Below are 19,308 nucleotides of genomic sequence, written 5' to 3'. Positions count from 1 at the left end.
CCATTTCCTATATTCAGCCTGTTCCTCACTATACGGTCACGGACACAAGCGCACTCACTTATCCTCTACTCATTTCCAGTGACTCTCGCTCATTCACTTTGATACAGTTTTAGTTTGAATTGTTCTTTTTTAATACCCAGTTGTCTTTGCCTCCTACAGTCCGTGGTGATTTACCAGACCGCCCCTCCGAATTCAGCAGACCCTGGAGTTAGTACCGTCCTATGAAGAGTTTTTGAGAAGCCAGCCCTTAACTAATGACGTCAACAGGATTTGACGTCAGCGGTTCCTGTATGACTGAATGAGCGCGCGCCAGGCCCGGCCTGAGTGACCTCGACAAGACCCAGCGATTATTCAGTGGTGGTCCGTGCCCTGAAAATACAGTGTTCGAAAATCATCGCTCCTCAAATGTATGCAAATATGTTAATGTACAATCGTATGCAATGAGCTATATACATGTAGTTATCAGAAAGCCTATTCCATGTAATGCTGTATTCCTGGTTACTAATGCTTGTTAACTTTAAAGAATTTTCGAATTGGTTGCAAGGGTTTAAAATGAGCTTCCTTTTCAGGAGTCTGAAACCTTTTTAATCATGCAAGCTTTTTATTGAAAAAAAACGAAAGCCTTCTTGAGCTACTGCATAATATGTGGACAAGAATAGATAAATGTATATAAGGAAAGGGAAGGAAGAAGGAGCAGAAGCGAGCAAGAAAGGAGTTGAAGGAAACTCCAGATCACACGCGACTGGCAGCTCAATCAACGTTTTGGATAAGCATGTTCAATAACGTGCAATAAATGTTAGTGGACCACAATTAAAAAAAAGAAACTGTAGTCAAACAGCAGGACCTCAGTCAAAGGCTAGTGAGGCACGTGCTACTGAGGAATTTTATAAACCTGCTCATTTTGTTCCATTTCCTAGAAACGATGTTAACGATATATATGTATTTTTATTGAATTCACTGTAAATAAATTGATCACATTGTGGTTTTCAGTTTTTATCTCAGATATAGCTGAGCATTTATATTTTGAGCTACATCAAAATAAAATTTAAAAATCAAATGATGTGTCTATGGATCTTTTTGTATACATTTACACTTGTGAGTTAGAACATGTGTGTATGTGTACTCCCATGTACCTTACTCTCTGGCCCACAGTTAAATGATAAGGAGACCCCAAGGAGGTTATAATAATATAATTCAATTGTTTTTATCTTCAAATATTCAGTTCCCAAAAAAACAGCCAGCATGCGTTTCATGAATAAACCATCTTTTCAGTGCTAGGTAGAAGTCACAAGAACAAACAGGAGAATCACTATATCGAATATTAAATGGAAAGAAAAAATAGCTACCAGAGGTTATATAATATTGTTTCTCATCATCGACCATCATGTACCTTAAAAATTACTTCTCAGAAATTGTGGATATGTAAGGCTCTGCATAGTCCTCGGTACTACCTAGGCTCATAGTGTCAATCATATTATTTGCAGATATTAGTGATGCAATATCTCATACGTCTGATAGACCATTAGATTTCATTACTCAGTTTTCAGTGCAAAACCAAGACAGTCACAGAGCTCATTACCCCAGCACAGAATACAATGGGGCTTATTTATGAGCCCCTTGCAACACCTTTGCGCGTCCGTTGCATCAAAGTTGTGACGCAGCGGCCAGATGAATAATGCGCCACTTTGCACCATATTTACAAAGTGACGCATCTAGGCAGATGTGTCACTTTGTAAACCTGTGTGCTACATTATTCCTGCATATTTACAACAAGGGGTGGTGAGGGACAGAGTCTCTGAATTAAGCAGAAAGCTCTCACCCAGTCAAGAGATCAGGGCTAGATCCAACACCGTTTTTTAGCTCACTGCACCATCCCAGTTTCAGAACCTGGCTGTATGCAAATTAGTCTGTTCCTGTCCCAGTGCATGATGGGAACAGGGCAAACCAAACTACAAAAGCCAATTCTTACACTGGGAAGGAAACAAGCTCCCGGGGACCGGTTTCTGGCATTACAGCCGTCTTCGGCCCGGTTTGCTTGAATCCTGATGGTGCAATGAGCAAGGGTCTCACATCTGAGAATACCCTTCCACGCTTAGGGTGGACAAAAATATTTACAACAAGGGGTGGTGAGGGACAGAGTCTCTGAATTAAGCAGAAAGCTCTCACCCAGTCAAGAGATCAGGGCTAGATCCAACACCGTTTTTTAGCTCACTGCACCATCCCAGTTTCAGAACCTGGCTGTATGCAAATTAGTCTGTTCCTGTCCCAGTGCATGATGGGAACAGGGCAAACCAAACTACAAAAGCCAATTCTTACACTGGGAAGGAAACAAGCTCCCGGGGACCGGTTTCTGGCATTACAGCCGTCTTCGGCCCGGTTTGCTTGAATCCTGATGGTGCAATGAGCAAGGGTCTCACATCTGAGAATACCCTTCCACGCTTAGGGTGGACAAAAATATTTACAACAAGGGGTGGTGAGGGACAGAGTCTCTGAATTAAGCAGAAAGCTCTCACCCAGTCAAGAGATCAGGGCTAGATCCAACACCGTTTTTTAGCTCACTGCACCATCCCAGTTTCAGAACCTGGCTGTATGCAAATTAGTCTGTTCCTGTCCCAGTGCATGATGGGAACAGGGCAAACCAAACTACAAAAGCCAATTCTTACACTGGGAAGGAAACAAGCTCCCGGGGACCGGTTTCTGGCATTACAGCCGTCTTCGGCCCGGTTTGCTTGAATCCTGATGGTGCAATGAGCAAGGGTCTCACATCTGAGAATACCCTTCCACGCTTAGGGTGGACAAAAATATTTACAACAAGGGGTGGTGAGGGACAGAGTCTCTGAATTAAGCAGAAAGCTCTCACCCAGTCAAGAGATCAGGGCTAGATCCAACACCGTTTTTTAGCTCACTGCACCATCCCAGTTTCAGAACCTGGCTGTATGCAAATTAGTCTGTTCCTGTCCCAGTGCATGATGGGAACAGGGCAAACCAAACTACAAAAGCCAATTCTTACACTGGGAAGGAAACAAGCTCCCGGGGACCGGTTTCTGGCATTACAGCCGTCTTCGGCCCGGTTTGCTTGAATCCTGATGGTGCAATGAGCAAGGGTCTCACATCTGAGAATACCCTTCCACGCTTAGGGTGGACAAAAATATTTACAACAAGGGGTGGTGAGGGACAGAGTCTCTGAATTAAGCAGAAAGCTCTCACCCAGTCAAGAGATCAGGGCTAGATCCAACACCGTTTTTTAGCTCACTGCACCATCCCAGTTTCAGAACCTGGCTGTATGCAAATTAGTCTGTTCCTGTCCCAGTGCATGATGGGAACAGGGCAAACCAAACTACAAAAGCCAATTCTTACACTGGGAAGGAAACAAGCTCCCGGGGACCGGTTTCTGGCATTACAGCCGTCTTCGGCCCGGTTTGCTTGAATCCTGATGGTGCAATGAGCAAGGGTCTCACATCTGAGAATACCCTTCCACGCTTAGGGTGGACAAAAATATTTACAACAAGGGGTGGTGAGGGACAGAGTCTCTGAATTAAGCAGAAAGCTCTCACCCAGTCAAGAGATCAGGGCTAGATCCAACACCGTTTTTTAGCTCACTGCACCATCCCAGTTTCAGAACCTGGCTGTATGCAAATTAGTCTGTTCCTGTCCCAGTGCATGATGGGAACAGGGCAAACCAAACTACAAAAGCCAATTCTTACACTGGGAAGGAAACAAGCTCCCGGGGACCGGTTTCTGGCATTACAGCCGTCTTCGGCCCGGTTTGCTTGAATCCTGATGGTGCAATGAGCAAGGGTCTCACATCTGAGAATACCCTTCCACGCTTAGGGTGGACAAAAATATTTACAACAAGGGGTGGTGAGGGACAGAGTCTCTGAATTAAGCAGAAAGCTCTCACCCAGTCAAGAGATCAGGGCTAGATCCAACACCGTTTTTTAGCTCACTGCACCATCCCAGTTTCAGAACCTGGCTGTATGCAAATTAGTCTGTTCCTGTCCCAGTGCATGATGGGAACAGGGCAAACCAAACTACAAAAGCCAATTCTTACACTGGGAAGGAAACAAGCTCCCGGGGACCGGTTTCTGGCATTACAGCCGTCTTCGGCCCGGTTTGCTTGAATCCTGATGGTGCAATGAGCAAGGGTCTCACATCTGAGAATACCCTTCCACGCTTAGGGTGGACAAAAATATTTACAACAAGGGGTGGTGAGGGACAGAGTCTCTGAATTAAGCAGAAAGCTCTCACCCAGTCAAGAGATCAGGGCTAGATCCAACACCGTTTTTTAGCTCACTGCACCATCCCAGTTTCAGAACCTGGCTGTATGCAAATTAGTCTGTTCCTGTCCCAGTGCATGATGGGAACAGGGCAAACCAAACTACAAAAGCCAATTCTTACACTGGGAAGGAAACAAGCTCCCGGGGACCGGTTTCTGGCATTACAGCGTCTTCGGCCCGGTTTGCTTGAATCCTGATGGTGCAATGAGCAAGGGTCTCACATCTGAGAATACCCTTCCACGCTTAGGGTGGACAAAAATATTTACAACAAGGGGTGGTGAGGGACAGCGTCTCTGAATTAAGCAGAAAGCTCTCACCCAGTCAAGAGATCAGGGCTAGATCCAACACCGTTTTTTAGCTCACTGCACCATCCCAGTTTCAGAACCTGGCTGTATGCAAATTAGTCTGTTCCTGTCCCAGTGCATGATGGGAACAGGGCAAACCAAACTACAAAAGCCAATTCTTACACTGGGAAGGAAACAAGCTCCCGGGGACCGGTTTCTGGCATTACAGCCGTCTTCGGCCCGGTTTGCTTGAATCCTGATGGTGCAATGAGCAAGGGTCTCACATCTGAGAATACCCTTCCACGCTTAGGGTGGACAAAAATATTTACAACAAGGGGTGGTGAGGGACAGAGTCTCTGAATTAAGCAGAAAGCTCTCACCCAGTCAAGAGATCAGGGCTAGATCCAACACCGTTTTTTAGCTCACTGCACCATCCCAGTTTCAGAACCTGGCTGTATGCAAATTAGTCTGTTCCTGTCCCAGTGCATGATGGGAACAGGGCAAACCAAACTACAAAAGCCAATTCTTACACTGGGAAGGAAACAAGCTCCCGGGGACCGGTTTCTGGCATTACAGCCGTCTTCGGCCCGGTTTGCTTGAATCCTGATGGTGCAATGAGCAAGGGTCTCACATCTGAGAATACCCTTCCACGCTTAGGGTGGACAAAAATATTTACAACAAGGGGTGGTGAGGGACAGAGTCTCTGAATTAAGCAGAAAGCTCTCACCCAGTCAAGAGATCAGGGCTAGATCCAACACCGTTTTTTAGCTTACTGCACCATCCCAGTTTCAGAACCTGGCTGTATGCAAATTAGTCTGTTCCTGTCCCAGTGCATGATGGGAACAGGGCAAACCAAACTACAAAAGCCAATTCTTACACTGGGAAGGAAACAAGCTCCCGGGGACCGGTTTCTGGCATTACAGCCGTCTTCGGCCCGGTTTGCTTGAATCCTGATGGTGCAATGAGCAAGGGTCTCACATCTGAGAATACCCTTCCACGCTTGGGGTGGACAAAAATATTTACAACAAGGGGTGGTGAGGGACAGAGTCTCTGAATTAAGCAGAAAGCTCTCACCCAGTCAAGAGATCAGGGCTAGATCCAACACCGTTTTTTAGCTCACTGCACCATCCCAGTTTCAGAACCTGGCTGTATGCAAATTAGTCTGTTCCTGTCCCAGTGCATGATGGGAACAGGGCAAACCAAACTACAAAAGCCAATTCTTACACTGGGAAGGAAACAAGCTCCCGGGGACCGGTTTCTGGCATTACAGCCGTCTTCGGCCCGGTTTGCTTGAATCCTGATGGTGCAATGAGCAAGGGTCTCACATCTGAGAATACCCTTCCACGCTTAGGGTGGACAAAAATATTTACAACAAGGGGTGGTGAGGGACAGAGTCTCTGAATTAAGCAGAAAGCTCTCACCCAGTCAAGAGATCAGGGCTAGATCCAACACCGTTTTTTAGCTCACTGCACCATCCCAGTTTCAGAACCTGGCTGTATGCAAATTAGTCTGTTCCTGTCCCAGTGCATGATGGGAACAGGGCAAACCAAACTACAAAAGCCAATTCTTACACTGGGAAGGAAACAAGCTCCCGGGGACCGGTTTCTGGCATTACAGCCGTCTTCGGCCCGGTTTGCTTGAATCCTGATGGTGCAATGAGCAAGGGTCTCACATCTGAGAATACCCTTCCACGCTTAGGGTGGACAAAAATATTTACAACAAGGGGTGGTGAGGGACAGAGTCTCTGAATTAAGCAGAAAGCTCTCACCCAGTCAAGAGATCAGGGCTAGATCCAACACCGTTTTTTAGCTCACTGCACCATCCCAGTTTCAGAACCTGGCTGTATGCAAATTAGTCTGTTCCTGTCCCAGTGCATGATGGGAACAGGGCAAACCAAACTACAAAAGCCAATTCTTACACTGGGAAGGAAACAAGCTCCCGGGGACCGGTTTCTGGCATTACAGCCGTCTTTGGCCCGGTTTGCTTGAATCCTGATGGTGCAATGAGCAAGGGTCTCACATCTGAGAATACCCTTCCACGCTTAGGGTGGACAAAAATATTTACAACAAGGGGTGGTGAGGGACAGAGTCTCTGAATTAAGCAGAAAGCTCTCACCCAGTCAAGAGATCAGGGCTAGATCCAACACCGTTTTTTAGCTCACTGCACCATCCCAGTTTCAGAACCTGGCTGTATGCAAATTAGTCTGTTCCTGTCCCAGTGCATGATGGGAACAGGGCAAACCAAACTACAAAAGCCAATTCTTACACTGGGAAGGAAACAAGCTCCCGGGGACCGGTTTCTGGCATTACAGCCGTCTTCGGCCCGGTTTGCTTGAATCCTGATGGTGCAATGAGCAAGGGTCTCACATCTGAGAATACCCTTCCACGCTTAGGGTGGACAAAAATATTTACAACAAGGGGTGGTGAGGGACAGAGTCTCTGAATTAAGCAGAAAGCTCTCACCCAGTCAAGAGATCAGGGCTAGATCCAACACCGTTTTTTAGCTCACTGCACCATCCCAGTTTCAGAACCTGGCTGTATGCAAATTAGTCTGTTCCTGTCCCAGTGCATGATGGGAACAGGGCAAACCAAACTACAAAAGCCAATTCTTACACTGGGAAGGAAACAAGCTCCCGGGGACCGGTTTCTGGCATTACAGCCGTCTTCGGCCCGGTTTGCTTGAATCCTGATGGTGCAATGAGCAAGGGTCTCACATCTGAGAATACCCTTCCACGCTTAGGGTGGACAAAAATATTTACAACAAGGGGTGGTGAGGGACAGAGTCTCTGAATTAAGCAGAAAGCTCTCACCCAGTCAAGAGATCAGGGCTAGATCCAACACCGTTTTTTAGCTCACTGCACCATCCCAGTTTCAGAACCTGGCTGTATGCAAATTAGTCTGTTCCTGTCCCAGTGCATGATGGGAACAGGGCAAACCAAACTACAAAAGCCAATTCTTACACTGGGAAGGAAACAAGCTCCCGGGGACCGGTTTCTGGCATTACAGCCGTCTTCGGCCCGGTTTGCTTGAATCCTGATGGTGCAATGAGCAAGGGTCTCACATCTGAGAATACCCTTCCACGCTTAGGGTGGACAAAAATATTTACAACAAGGGGTGGTGAGGGACAGAGTCTCTGAATTAAGCAGAAAGCTCTCACCCAGTCAAGAGATCAGGGCTAGATCCAACACCGTTTTTTAGCTCACTGCACCATCCCAGTTTCAGAACCTGGCTGTATGCAAATTAGTCTGTTCCTGTCCCAGTGCATGATGGGAACAGGGCAAACCAAACTACAAAAGCCAATTCTTACACTGGGAAGGAAACAAGCTCCCGGGGACCGGTTTCTGGCATTACAGCCGTCTTCGGCCCGGTTTGCTTGAATCCTGATGGTGCAATGATTTGCATATAGCCAGGTTCTGAGCTGGGATGGGGCAGTGAGATAAATAACGGTGATGGATCAAGCCCTGATCTTTGGACTGGGTAAGAGTGGTCTGCTCAATTCAGACACTCTGTTCATCACCACCCCCTTTTGTAAATCGATTTTGGCCACTATAGGTGTGGCAGGGTATACTCAGACATGAGTCCCTTTCTCACTGCTCCATCAGGATTCAAGCAAGCCGGGCCGAAGAGGCTGAAATGCCAGAAACCGGTCCCCGGTAGCTTGGCTCCTTTCTGGTAAAGAATTGGCTTGGTAGTTTAGTCTGCCCTGTTCCCATGATGCACTGGGCCAGGGACAGACTGATTTGCATATAGCCAGGTTCTGAGCTGGGATGGGGCAGTGAGATAAATAACGGTGATGGATCAAGCCCTGATCTTTGGACTGGGTAAGAGTGGTCTGCTCAATTCAGACACTCTGTTCATCACCACCCCCTTTTGTAAATCGATTTTGGCCACTATAGGTGTGGCAGGGTATACTCAGACATGAGTCCCTTTCTCACTGCTCCATCAGGATTCAAGCAAGCCGGGCCGAAGAGGCTGAAATGCCAGAAACCGGTCCCCGGTAGCTTGGCTCCTTTCTGGTAAAGAATTGGCTTGGTAGTTTAGTCTGCCCTGTTCCCATGATGCACTGGGCCAGGGACAGACTGATTTGCATATAGCCAGGTTCTGAGCTGGGATGGGGCAGTGAGATAAATAACGGTGATGGATCAAGCCCTGATCTTTGGACTGGGTAAGAGTGGTCTGCTCAATTCAGACACTCTGTTCATCACCACCCCGTTTTGTAAATCGATTTTGGCCACTATAGGTGTGGCAGGGTATACTCAGACATGAGTCCCTTTCTCACTGCTCCATCAGGATTCAAGCAAGCCGGGCCGAAGAGGCTGAAATGCCAGAAACCGGTCCCCGGTAGCTTGGCTCCTTTCTGGTAAAGAATTGGCTTGGTAGTTTAGTCTGCCCTGTTCCCATGATGCACTGGGCCAGGGACAGACTGATTTGCATATAGCCAGGTTCTGAGCTGGGATGGGGCAGTGAGATAAATAACGGTGATGGATCAAGCCCTGATCTTTGGACTGGGTAAGAGTGGTCTGCTCAATTCAGACACTCTGTTCATCACCACCCCCTTTTGTAAATCGATTTTGGCCACTATAGGTGTGGCAGGGTATACTCAGACATGAGTCCCTTTCTCACTGCTCCATCAGGATTCAAGCAAGCCGGGCCGAAGAGGCTGAAATGCCAGAAACCGGTCCCCGGTAGCTTGGCTCCTTTCTGGTAAAGAATTGGCTTGGTAGTTTAGTCTGCCCTGTTCCCATGATGCACTGGGCCAGGGACAGACTGATTTGCATATAGCCAGGTTCTGAGCTGGGATGGGGCAGTGAGATAAATAACGGTGATGGATCAAGCCCTGATCTTTGGACTGGGTAAGAGTGGTCTGCTCAATTCAGACACTCTGTTCATCACCACCCCCTTTTGTAAATCGATTTTGGCCACTATAGGTGTGGCAGGGTATACTCAGACATGAGTCCCTTTCTCACTGCTCCATCAGGATTCAAGCAAGCCGGGCCGAAGAGGCTGAAATGCCAGAAACCGGTCCCCGGTAGCTTGGCTCCTTTCTGGTAAAGAATTGGCTTGGTAGTTTAGTCTGCCCTGTTCCCATGATGCACTGGGCCAGGGACAGACTGATTTGCATATAGCCAGGTTCTGAGCTGGGATGGGGCAGTGAGATAAATAACGGTGATGGATCAAGCCCTGATCTTTGGACTGGGTAAGAGTGGTCTGCTCAATTCAGACACTCTGTTCATCACCACCCCCTTTTGTAAATCGACATTATTCCTGCAACAGGTATAATGTATGCAGCGTGGGCGTTTCCCTGCAAGAAAGCCTTGTAGAAGTGGCACAGGGAAATCTATAAGTTTTTACTGAGCCACTTCTGGGATGCCACTGCGTTAAAACCTTACGCCTGCCTCACAGCAGGCATATGAGTGATGCACAGTGGCGGCCGGTGGTGGGAGTGCTGCGGGCGGTGATGCGGGGCGGGGGTGGAGCAGGGTGAGGGGTAGTAAACTATGGAATATGGCCCAACGGAGGTAAGTAAACAAATAAACAAATAAAACGAATTTCGTTGCACACGCTGCATCACATGTGGCAATGCAGCGCGCACAATGAAATTAGTTTTATTTATTTATTTGTTTACTTACCTCTGTTCGGCCGTATTCCATAGTTTACTATCCCCCCTGCTCCACCCCCGCCCTGCCTCAACACCCCGCAGCACTCCCACCACCGGCGGCTTCTGGTGATGCAGTGCAGTAGGTATAGGCCTCTCCATGCATTGCTGGAGTTGCATCATGCTTACAACACAACTCCAGGAATGCGTGGGTTTTGCGCCGACAGACACGTCAGGATTCTTGACACATCTATCAATCCTTGCGACTTGGAGCGCCTTACAGTATATAAAGCACATCCATGGTATTGCAAGGAGGGCGCCCTGAAAGGTGTTGAATTGCTCTTTTACTGCAGCGATGTGACACTTTTCTTAAATTAGTCCCAATATTTGAATATAGCACTGTTAAACAGGAACAGTAACTTAACAAAAAGCAAGCAGCAGCAGTGGGTGAGCACAGCGACAATTTTCAAAGCAGTGGAGTAACAAAATACCCTGAAGTGCAGGAGGGGGGCCGAGCTCCTTGGACCCCTTCAGCGAGGTGCCCTGGCCTGAGAGCTCCCAAGTAAGTTGGTACGGGGCCCCTCTATGCACTTTGCAGCTGGCCCTCTCAGTTTTGTTACACTGCTGCTTCCATCGATAGTGACCCGAACATCCTCACCCCTGAAACAACTGTGGGTTGGAGGAATGGGCACAGAAGAATGGCAGAAGGTAGGGAAGGAGGAAGCCCACTGAGGGGAATATGAGGGGCATAGGGGGAGGGAAAGGACCACATTCCATCGCAGCAGCCCTAGCCCACGACCCATGGATACCACCGTACACAAGGACTTCAAGTAACACGCACTCATCCCAGTCTCACCCCGGGGGCCACATAACCTATGTGTTTTTTAGTGAATCCAGTTTTTTTCTCAACACAAGCTAAGATTATTCTACTATACAAAACTATAAGACACCTAAGATTGAAACCATCCTGGCTTGGAAACCCCCCAAAACACAGACAGAGGTGAGGGCATTCTTAGGACTCATCGGGTACTATAGGAGGTTTGTCAAGGGGTATGGCAACATGGTTGCACCCTTGACAGAGCTGACTTCCAAGAAGCAGCCCAATAAAGTGATTTGGACTGACACCTGTCAGAAAGCTTTTGAGGCCCTGAAAGCTGCCATGTGCACGGCACCCATGCTCCTGGCCCCCAACTTCTCCAAAGAGTTCATTGTTCAAACAGACGCTTCAGAGCATGGTGTGGGGGCTGTTTTGTCCCAGATGAATGAAGAGGGCCTAGATCAAACTGTAGCCTTCATCAGTAGGAGGTTACTTCCACGGGAACAGAGGTGGAGTGCTATTGAGCGTGAGGCATTTGATGTGGTCTGGGCACTGAAGAACCTGAGACCAAACCTGTTTGGGACTCACTTCCGGGTTCAGACAGACCACAGGCCCCTCAGATGGTTGATGCAGATGAGGGGTGAGAATCCAAAGCTGTTGAGGTGGTCCATTTCCCTACAGGGTATGGACTTTACGGTGGAACACCACCCTGGTACAGAACACGCCAACGCTGATGGTCTGTTCGGATTTTTCCGCCTTAGTGATGGGAACTCCCAGGAGGTAGGGTAGTTCAGCTGGAGGGGACACGTGTTAGACCTGGCACCATTGGCGTGTGTCTCCCTTCCATTTTTGCTGTTGCCTCATGTGTTTTTCTGATGTTAGATGCTTTGGGCACTGTGCCACTGCTGTCCAGTGCCACAGTGTGGGTGTTCCCTACTGTAAATTGATGTATTGATTAGTGGTTCCATGAATGGATATTTGGTTTACTTGTCAGACCCTAGTACAGTGCACTGAGTGTGCCCAGGGCGTGTAAATCCAAATTCTGCCAGTGGGCTTGCAGCACTGGTTGTGCCACCCACAAAAGCGGCCTTGTAAAACATGTCTAAGGTCTTCCATTGCAGAGCCTGCATGCAGTCTGGTACTGTCATGTTGACTGGGCAAGTACACCCACTTGCCAGTCCCTAAACCTTCCCTTTTCTTCATATTAGTCACTCCTATGGTAGGCTCAAGGGCAGGGTGCATTGTAGGTATAAGGTAGGACAAGCCCTGATGTGTGTGGCATGTCCTAATAGTGAATTATAGCCATTTTCGTTTTTCACTATTGCAAGGCTACCTGTTCTCCATAGGCTAGAATGGGCTGCTGGATTGTTACATGTTTATAATCCTAGCAGACTCAGAGACCATGGTAGAAATTCGAGTTTAGTATGCCTGGACTCAGAATAATAAAATACAGGTTTTCGTCAGGACCAAATAAGAAAATGGGTGGTGTACAAGGAAGGAATTTAGGACTGGGTACACGTTAGTGTGTGTACACCACCCATTTTTCTATTTGGTCCTGACGAACACCTGGGATTTCCATTTACAGGTTGAAACATGTAAGCCCTTTTTTATATAACACACACATAGACACTACTGGTCATTATAACCTACCAGTATCTAAAACTTGTTTTTATTATTGTCCAGTAGCTTCTGAAAAAAGTCTTTTTTACAAGTCATACCAGGACAATTTTTAACATCACTTTTCTTGCACTCCACACTAAAAACCAGCTTCACTGTAGTCAGGTGTCGCAGCACACCCGGATGGCAATCGGCCATCTGGGTGGACCCCAATGATGAAGCATGTCACCAACCAGGTTGGTGAGTGAGGAGTTTCTTAACAAAAGGATAATGTCCTTTTGCTACCTCTTTTGACATCCCATTAAGAACCTTTTGTGTTCCTTTTGGGGATACTCCTCTTTTGTTTATACTAGATATCAGTCCCGGGGACTAGGAGTACCCTACGTTCACTACGGTGAAGAATCCCTCACTCTCTCTTTTGTTGATACGTACCTTGGCAGCGCACAGCTGCGAGAGTCCCTTCTGCAGCATATATATTTTTTGTATACACAGTCAGCACCACTGCTGAGATGGGGGAAAATCAAGGCTTGTCCTACTCTACCGAAGAAGTAGATGCCATCATGGGCAATTTATCCATGTTTGCAGATGCAAGCATTGCCCAAACGATCTCACAAACAACGGATTGGGAGAAACTATCTGAAATGAAAAGAAACAGAATAAGAACAATCCTTCATGGAACCATAATGAAAGAGTACCTGACTAACAATATGGCACCCAAAGGCCTTCTTGTCACCAACGCCCCGCGCATTTTCCTAGATGACCATGTCTTTCGAAAAGATTGGGCCCTTATTGCATGGCACTGCACTCATGACTGGATCGTCTTGATCTTAAAAACGGCACTACGCCTCTCTGAGGCAATAGTAATAGAGATCCAAACCACAGAGAATCAAATCAAAGCCAGCATCACAGGCTATAAAAAGAAACTGGATGAACTTAACAAAGAAATTAACGAATACAGAGACAACCTGACTCAACAGAAAGTCCAGAAGTTTCACAAGGACCTGAAAAGGTTCTCCTTTGTAAAAGCCTACCCTTACTCTGACCCTGAGTACACTACTCCAGCCAAATCGGACAATGATTCTGACGCATCTAGTAATATGTCAAATAACAGCAACGGGTCAAACTCCAGTAGTCGGAGACAGAAACAAAGAGGTGGTTACAGGACACAGAACCATTGGCCACAATGCAATCAACAAGCCCCGCCGGTCTTTCAAGGCCCATACAACCAACCCCAACATTTCCCAGTGTATGGTTGGCAACCACCTTTCCAAGTACCACCATTCCAGCCCAACCAATTTCAACCCCTTTTTTAGGCCGGGGAAGACGCGGCAGGGGAAGAAAAAAAACAGTGAACCAGGTACATTGGGAAGAGGAAGATCTAGTCGACAGCTACACCCGAAGCAAGGCAGGAACAAGCAGCATGAGAACCTAGTAACGAACCTATCCTCGAGACCTCTCTCAGTTGTTGAAGAACATTTTCTTAACAAAGGATTAGGTTTTGTGCCCACTGCCCGCTTGGATAAATTTCAACTGCACTGCGAGTTGATGAATTTCTTTAGAAAACTTAGACTAAAAGCTTTTTTTGAGAGACAAGGGGAACCATCTACTGATGACAATCACAATGAGACGGGACTCAGAACAAAATCCAACTTCACGCCTCCGCCTCACACCATTCCAGTGGAGGTGATAGCTTTAAACAAGCTGTGTACAATGACGTGGAAAAGATGACAGTCACTTCCAATTTCCAAAATATGAGTAAGGCTGAAAACACTGCTCTATCAGAACTAAAATCCTGCGAAACAATCATCATAAAATCAGCTGACAAAGGAGGTGTGGTGGTGATGGACAAAATGATGTATCGAGAGGAATGTCTAAGACTCCTGAATAATACTAGGAACTATAAACCCTTACAATCAGACCCCACAGACGACCTCAGGATGGAAATCCAACAGCTGGTGGAAACTGCTGAGTCAGCTGGGAAAATCTCTAAACAAGAAGCGGACTACCTTTGTAAATTTGAAGGGAGAATCCCATACTTCTATTTTCTACCAAAAATGCACAAAGGAAAGATCCCTCCCCCTGGTAGACCAATAGTTTCAGGGATAGACTCCCTCCTGGATCCACTGTCCAGGTTTTGTGATTTTTTCCTAAAGACAATTGTTCAATCTACGTCAACTTACTTACAGGACACCAAGAGCCTATTGAGACTACTGCAAAATATCACAGTTAATGAGAACACCATACTGTTGAGCTTTGATATTGAAAGCCTGTACACAAGCATACCCCAGAATGATACCATCACTGTCCTAGAGAAAACTGTGAATAACATCACCTGGACCTTTAACACACCAAAGGCATTTATTTTGGAATGCGCCAAACTCGCCTTAAATAGAAATTACTTTGAATTTGAGGGTTCTCTCTACCTGGAAGTATGGGGGACCTCGATGGGCAGTATTTTTGCTCCTAGCGTGGCAGGACTTTATGTCTTTGACTTTGAAGAGAGATTTATTCTTAATGAACAGAACCCTTTCTCCAACCACCTGACCTTTTGGAAACGTTACATAGACAATATCTTAGCAATCTGGCAAGGGCCCCTGGAAACCCTGCAGGAATTCATAGCATGGATCAACACATGTGACCAGAATCTGAGGTTCACCAACAGCTATGACAAAGGTCCTATGGTGTTTCTTGACATCATAATAACAAAAGAGAACAATTGTCTTGAAACTAAAACATATCAAAAACCCACAGCAAAAAACAACCTTCTACGCTTCGAAAGTTTCCACTCCCGACCCCTAAGAGAAAACCTCCCTTATGGGCAATATCTGAGACTCTGTTGCAACTGCAGCAGTACCGCTGACTATCACAACCAAGCGGTTGAATTGACTGAGAAACTTACAGCCAGAGGGTATCCTAACAAAATCATCAAAAAATGCCAAAAACGTGCCAGAAACCGACCAAGGGAAGCTCTACTAGAAGGAAAAGTGACTAGCAATAACAAGACTATACCACTAACTTGTGTTACAACTTTCAATGCCATTTCTAACCAAATGAGCAGGTGCATGAATAAGCATTGGTCTATACTGAACACAGGTAACTTGCATTGGGGATAACCTTTATCCTCTTTTAAGAAATCACGCAGCCTAAAAGATGCCTTGGTGAACACCAGACCGAAAGTGGCCAACAATACTGATGAACAATCAATCACAAGGGCCTGGGGACTCCCTGCTGTCATTGGACATTTTCGCTGCGGAAATTGCAGCGTATGCCATCTTACCGATAACACGAAAACCCTGGACCTGGAGGAAGGCAAAATTTGGAAGCAACAATCACATACCAACTGCAACAGTACTAACGTAGTTTACCTAATCACTTGCACATGTGAGAAAACATAAATAGGAATGACAACCAGGAAAGTTAAACAAAGGATCTGCAAGCATCGCAGCACCATCCGCTGCAAGAAGAATGCAACCAGACTAACAGACCACTTTTTGGAAGCCAACCACACCCCAGATGACATGAGATGGTCTGTGATTGAACAGGTCGAGGCTGGGCCGAATTTACAAAAATGACTATTTGAAAAGGAACAACGGTGGATTTATAGACTATCCACACATATTACAGGATTGAAAGATAATATACCCTGGGGCTCCGTCCTTCAATGATGATCCTACACTCTCTGTGATGAGAGTTTATCCTGTCATTTGAATCACCTTTAATGTGCACACATTCCCTTAGCGCAATGTATGGGCTTCTCCCTATGAGGAATTCCTCTTTTCAATTCCCCCAGTGTGCTTGTGAATGACTCTACCAAACAGGTCAATTTCTCGTTTACTCCCCTTTTGCCTCTCCCCCGGGTCTACTACTCTGACCTGCCCCTCTTCCGTGCTCATGAGAGACCTTAAACCCTTTGATGCTCATGAGAGATCTTAAACCCATTGGTATATTTGACCCCCCCCTTTGCTTTGTAAACGGGTCCACTGACCGGTTTATTATTTTTCCCATCTCTATTTGCTCCACTCGGCACCCTCCCGGGTGTACAGGTCTATTTTGACCTCTGTTACTTCCAGTAGTTTGGCACCGTTCGACCACCGTACTAGCGTGCCGAGTGGTTGCCTAGCAACGGTGTTCTCACACGCCCCACGTGACCCCGCCCATCCCGGAAGCCGCCACTTGTTAATCCCTTCGGCGGCGGCTCCTCACTGCTACGGGGACAACGAAGAGGCGTGTAGGTATCCTGAATACGGATTTCAACGAAACTGTAAGTTTTCCTGATAGTCAGACGCTGCTGACATACCGCCATGCGGCAGCGGTGTCCACGAGCTCGCTTGGAGCCATCCTTCAGCCTTTCTGATATACTCACGGCTTTTTACCCATTTCATACCTCAGATTAGGTTTCCACTTGAACAAGCCCTCCTCTGCCCCCTGGAGCATTTGAGATCCTTGAATAGAGTAAGATTCCCCCATTTGACAGCTGTCCTAAGACTCGAATACAATTATATATGCCTGCATGCTTAAATAAACTCACTGATGTCTGAGTGAGTTTCTATAGTCACGCTACGAATAAACTTCTGTGTGCAAGTGTCTACATTTAATGTTATTTTTCAGCCACCACGCACACGTTTATTGATCAGTGTGAATGAGTGAGCATATATTGATGGCTGTATTATAGCTCCACCAATTAACGATATACGGCCAGCAAGCACTACCGCACCAGATACCAGCAATTACCCACGCTAGTATCCACGTCCCTGGCACATTATTAACTACAATTCATTTACAAATGGGATTCGCATGAAGCATGCAGAATTTTGAGAACCTACACTACGTTACAGGCATGTATACTATCTGTTTGTGATTGTTTCCATTTCCTTCCACAGGTTTCTCTGTTTTTTCCTCACCTATTTAGGTGTTTGAGGCAGCCTGCTGCACAATTTTGCAGTAAGGTAGAAGGAATTTAGGACTGGGTACACTTTAGTGTGTGTACACCACCCATTTTCCTATTTGGTCCTGACGAAAACCTGGGATTTCCATTTACAGGTTGAGAGATGTAGACCCTTTTTTATATAACACACACATAGATACTACTGGTCATTATAACCTACCAGTATCTACACCTTGTTTTTATAATTGTCCAGTAGCTTCTGAATAAAGTCTTTTTTACAAGTCATACCAGGACAATTTTTAACACCACTTTTCTTGCACTCCACACTAAAAACCAGCTCCACTGTAGTCAGGTGTCTCAGCACACCCGGATGGCACTCGGCCATCTGGGTGGACCCCAATGATGAAGCACCAACCAGGTTGGTGAGTGAGGAGTTTCTTAACAAAAGGATAATGTCCTTTTGCTACCTCTTTTGACATCCCATTAAGAACCTTTCGTGTTTCTTTTGGGGATACTCCTCTTTTGTTTATACTTGAAGTGCAACTGAATTATTTAATGTACTTTGGATATTTAGAGTGTTTGAATTATTAGGGAGGAAGGAAATGGCAGGGCTAGATTGGAAGAAAGTAGGAGTTGGGAGGTAGCTTGGGGCAGTAATGATCATGCTCAAACTCTCTGAGACAGACCAAAGGGGAGGAGGAACATTGGTAGTAATGGTGGCCAATGCTGATCTATTTGTATGCCCAGTATGTTGGGGGTGGGCATTGAAGGGTCTGACTTCCGGGGGTCTGGGGAAGTTTTTTGCAGTGTGTCAGGGCAGGTGGTAACTGCTGTGCAGCTATTGTGGGTGATGCAGAGATCTTTGCTACAGCTGGGAGAGGCCCCCTAGAGAGTTTGGCACTCACTCATTTAGGATCGAGGTAGCCACTGATGCAGCGAGGCAGGGTTGGGACAGGGGCAGATTCATGCATTTGGGGCGCTAGACTTCCTATTGCTTTAAGAGAAATGTCAATTTAGTGGAGCCTGGAGATTGCAACATGTAGTTTTCTATGTATTCACACGTGTATTTCCTTTCACATGCAGTGGCCGGGCTGGAGTCGGCAGCGCTGTCCAATTGGAGAGTCGGTCATTGCTTTGTAAAATGAGCAGAACAGCATGAACTGCAGAAGGAGAAAGGTTTGAACCTTGGGTTAGACTCTTCATTGTTTAACATATTTTGACACAAAAAAGGTGCTATGAGACAGCACAAACTCCTGCCAAGCTTGAATAATTTAATACAACACATTTGACCTGATGTTTTAATTGTACACCTTGGGGAGAATAATCTGGCGGTATGCAAAGCATTAGCTTTACTGAAGCAGATGAAAAGGGACTTGTCGGAGATCAGACATAATGGTAAGGATGCTTTGTTATTTGGATGGAATTTATCCCTAGAAGACAATGGAGGGGGGCAGAGAGACCCACCACTATTGATAAAACAAAAATGAAGATCAATAGGGACATGAGATTATTTTGCAGGGACGAAGGTTTCGCTAGAGTGGAGCATCCAGATTTGAAGTATGCAGCAGTATATTTTTTCAGGGGGGGGTGGAGTACACTTGTCTCACTTCCAGATGGAGTTATATCTGATTCAGATAAAGGAGGATTTAGACAAGGTTTTAGAAACGCAAAGGTTCCCTAAATCTTCCTAGGTTGGGGTCAGAAAAGTCCTAGAGAGGGAGGGACTTTTCTGAGAGTAGTTGGGTAGGTAGTTTTTACATGTTTACAGTTTATATTTATGGGTGTGACAAGTTACTCCGGGAGCTGAAAGCAGGCAATAAGGTTAAGATAGGA

The 19,308-nt window shown here is 46.3% G+C and overlaps 1 protein-coding gene across 1 annotated transcript in view; it reads left to right on the top strand.

Annotated features, from left to right (window-relative positions):
• Positions 1 to 1,057, top strand: part of LOC147703523 (membrane-spanning 4-domains subfamily A member 4A-like) — a 294,683-nt gene extending 293,626 nt beyond the window's left edge. Inside the window, exon 6 of the mRNA XM_086931889.1 lies at positions 160 to 1,057. Within this exon, the coding sequence (XP_086788015.1) occupies positions 160 to 225 (66 nt within the window). The 3' untranslated portion in view covers positions 226 to 1,057. The remainder of the gene's footprint in view (positions 1 to 159) is intronic.
• The last annotated feature ends 18,251 nt before the right edge of the window (positions 1,058 to 19,308 follow it).

This window comes from Lissotriton vulgaris, chromosome 7 (assembly GCF_964263255.1).
Source record: "Lissotriton vulgaris chromosome 7, aLisVul1.2, whole genome shotgun sequence".
NCBI classification, from domain to species: domain Eukaryota; kingdom Metazoa; phylum Chordata; class Amphibia; order Caudata; family Salamandridae; genus Lissotriton; species Lissotriton vulgaris.
This window is presented reverse-complemented; position numbering and strand designations above follow the sequence as displayed.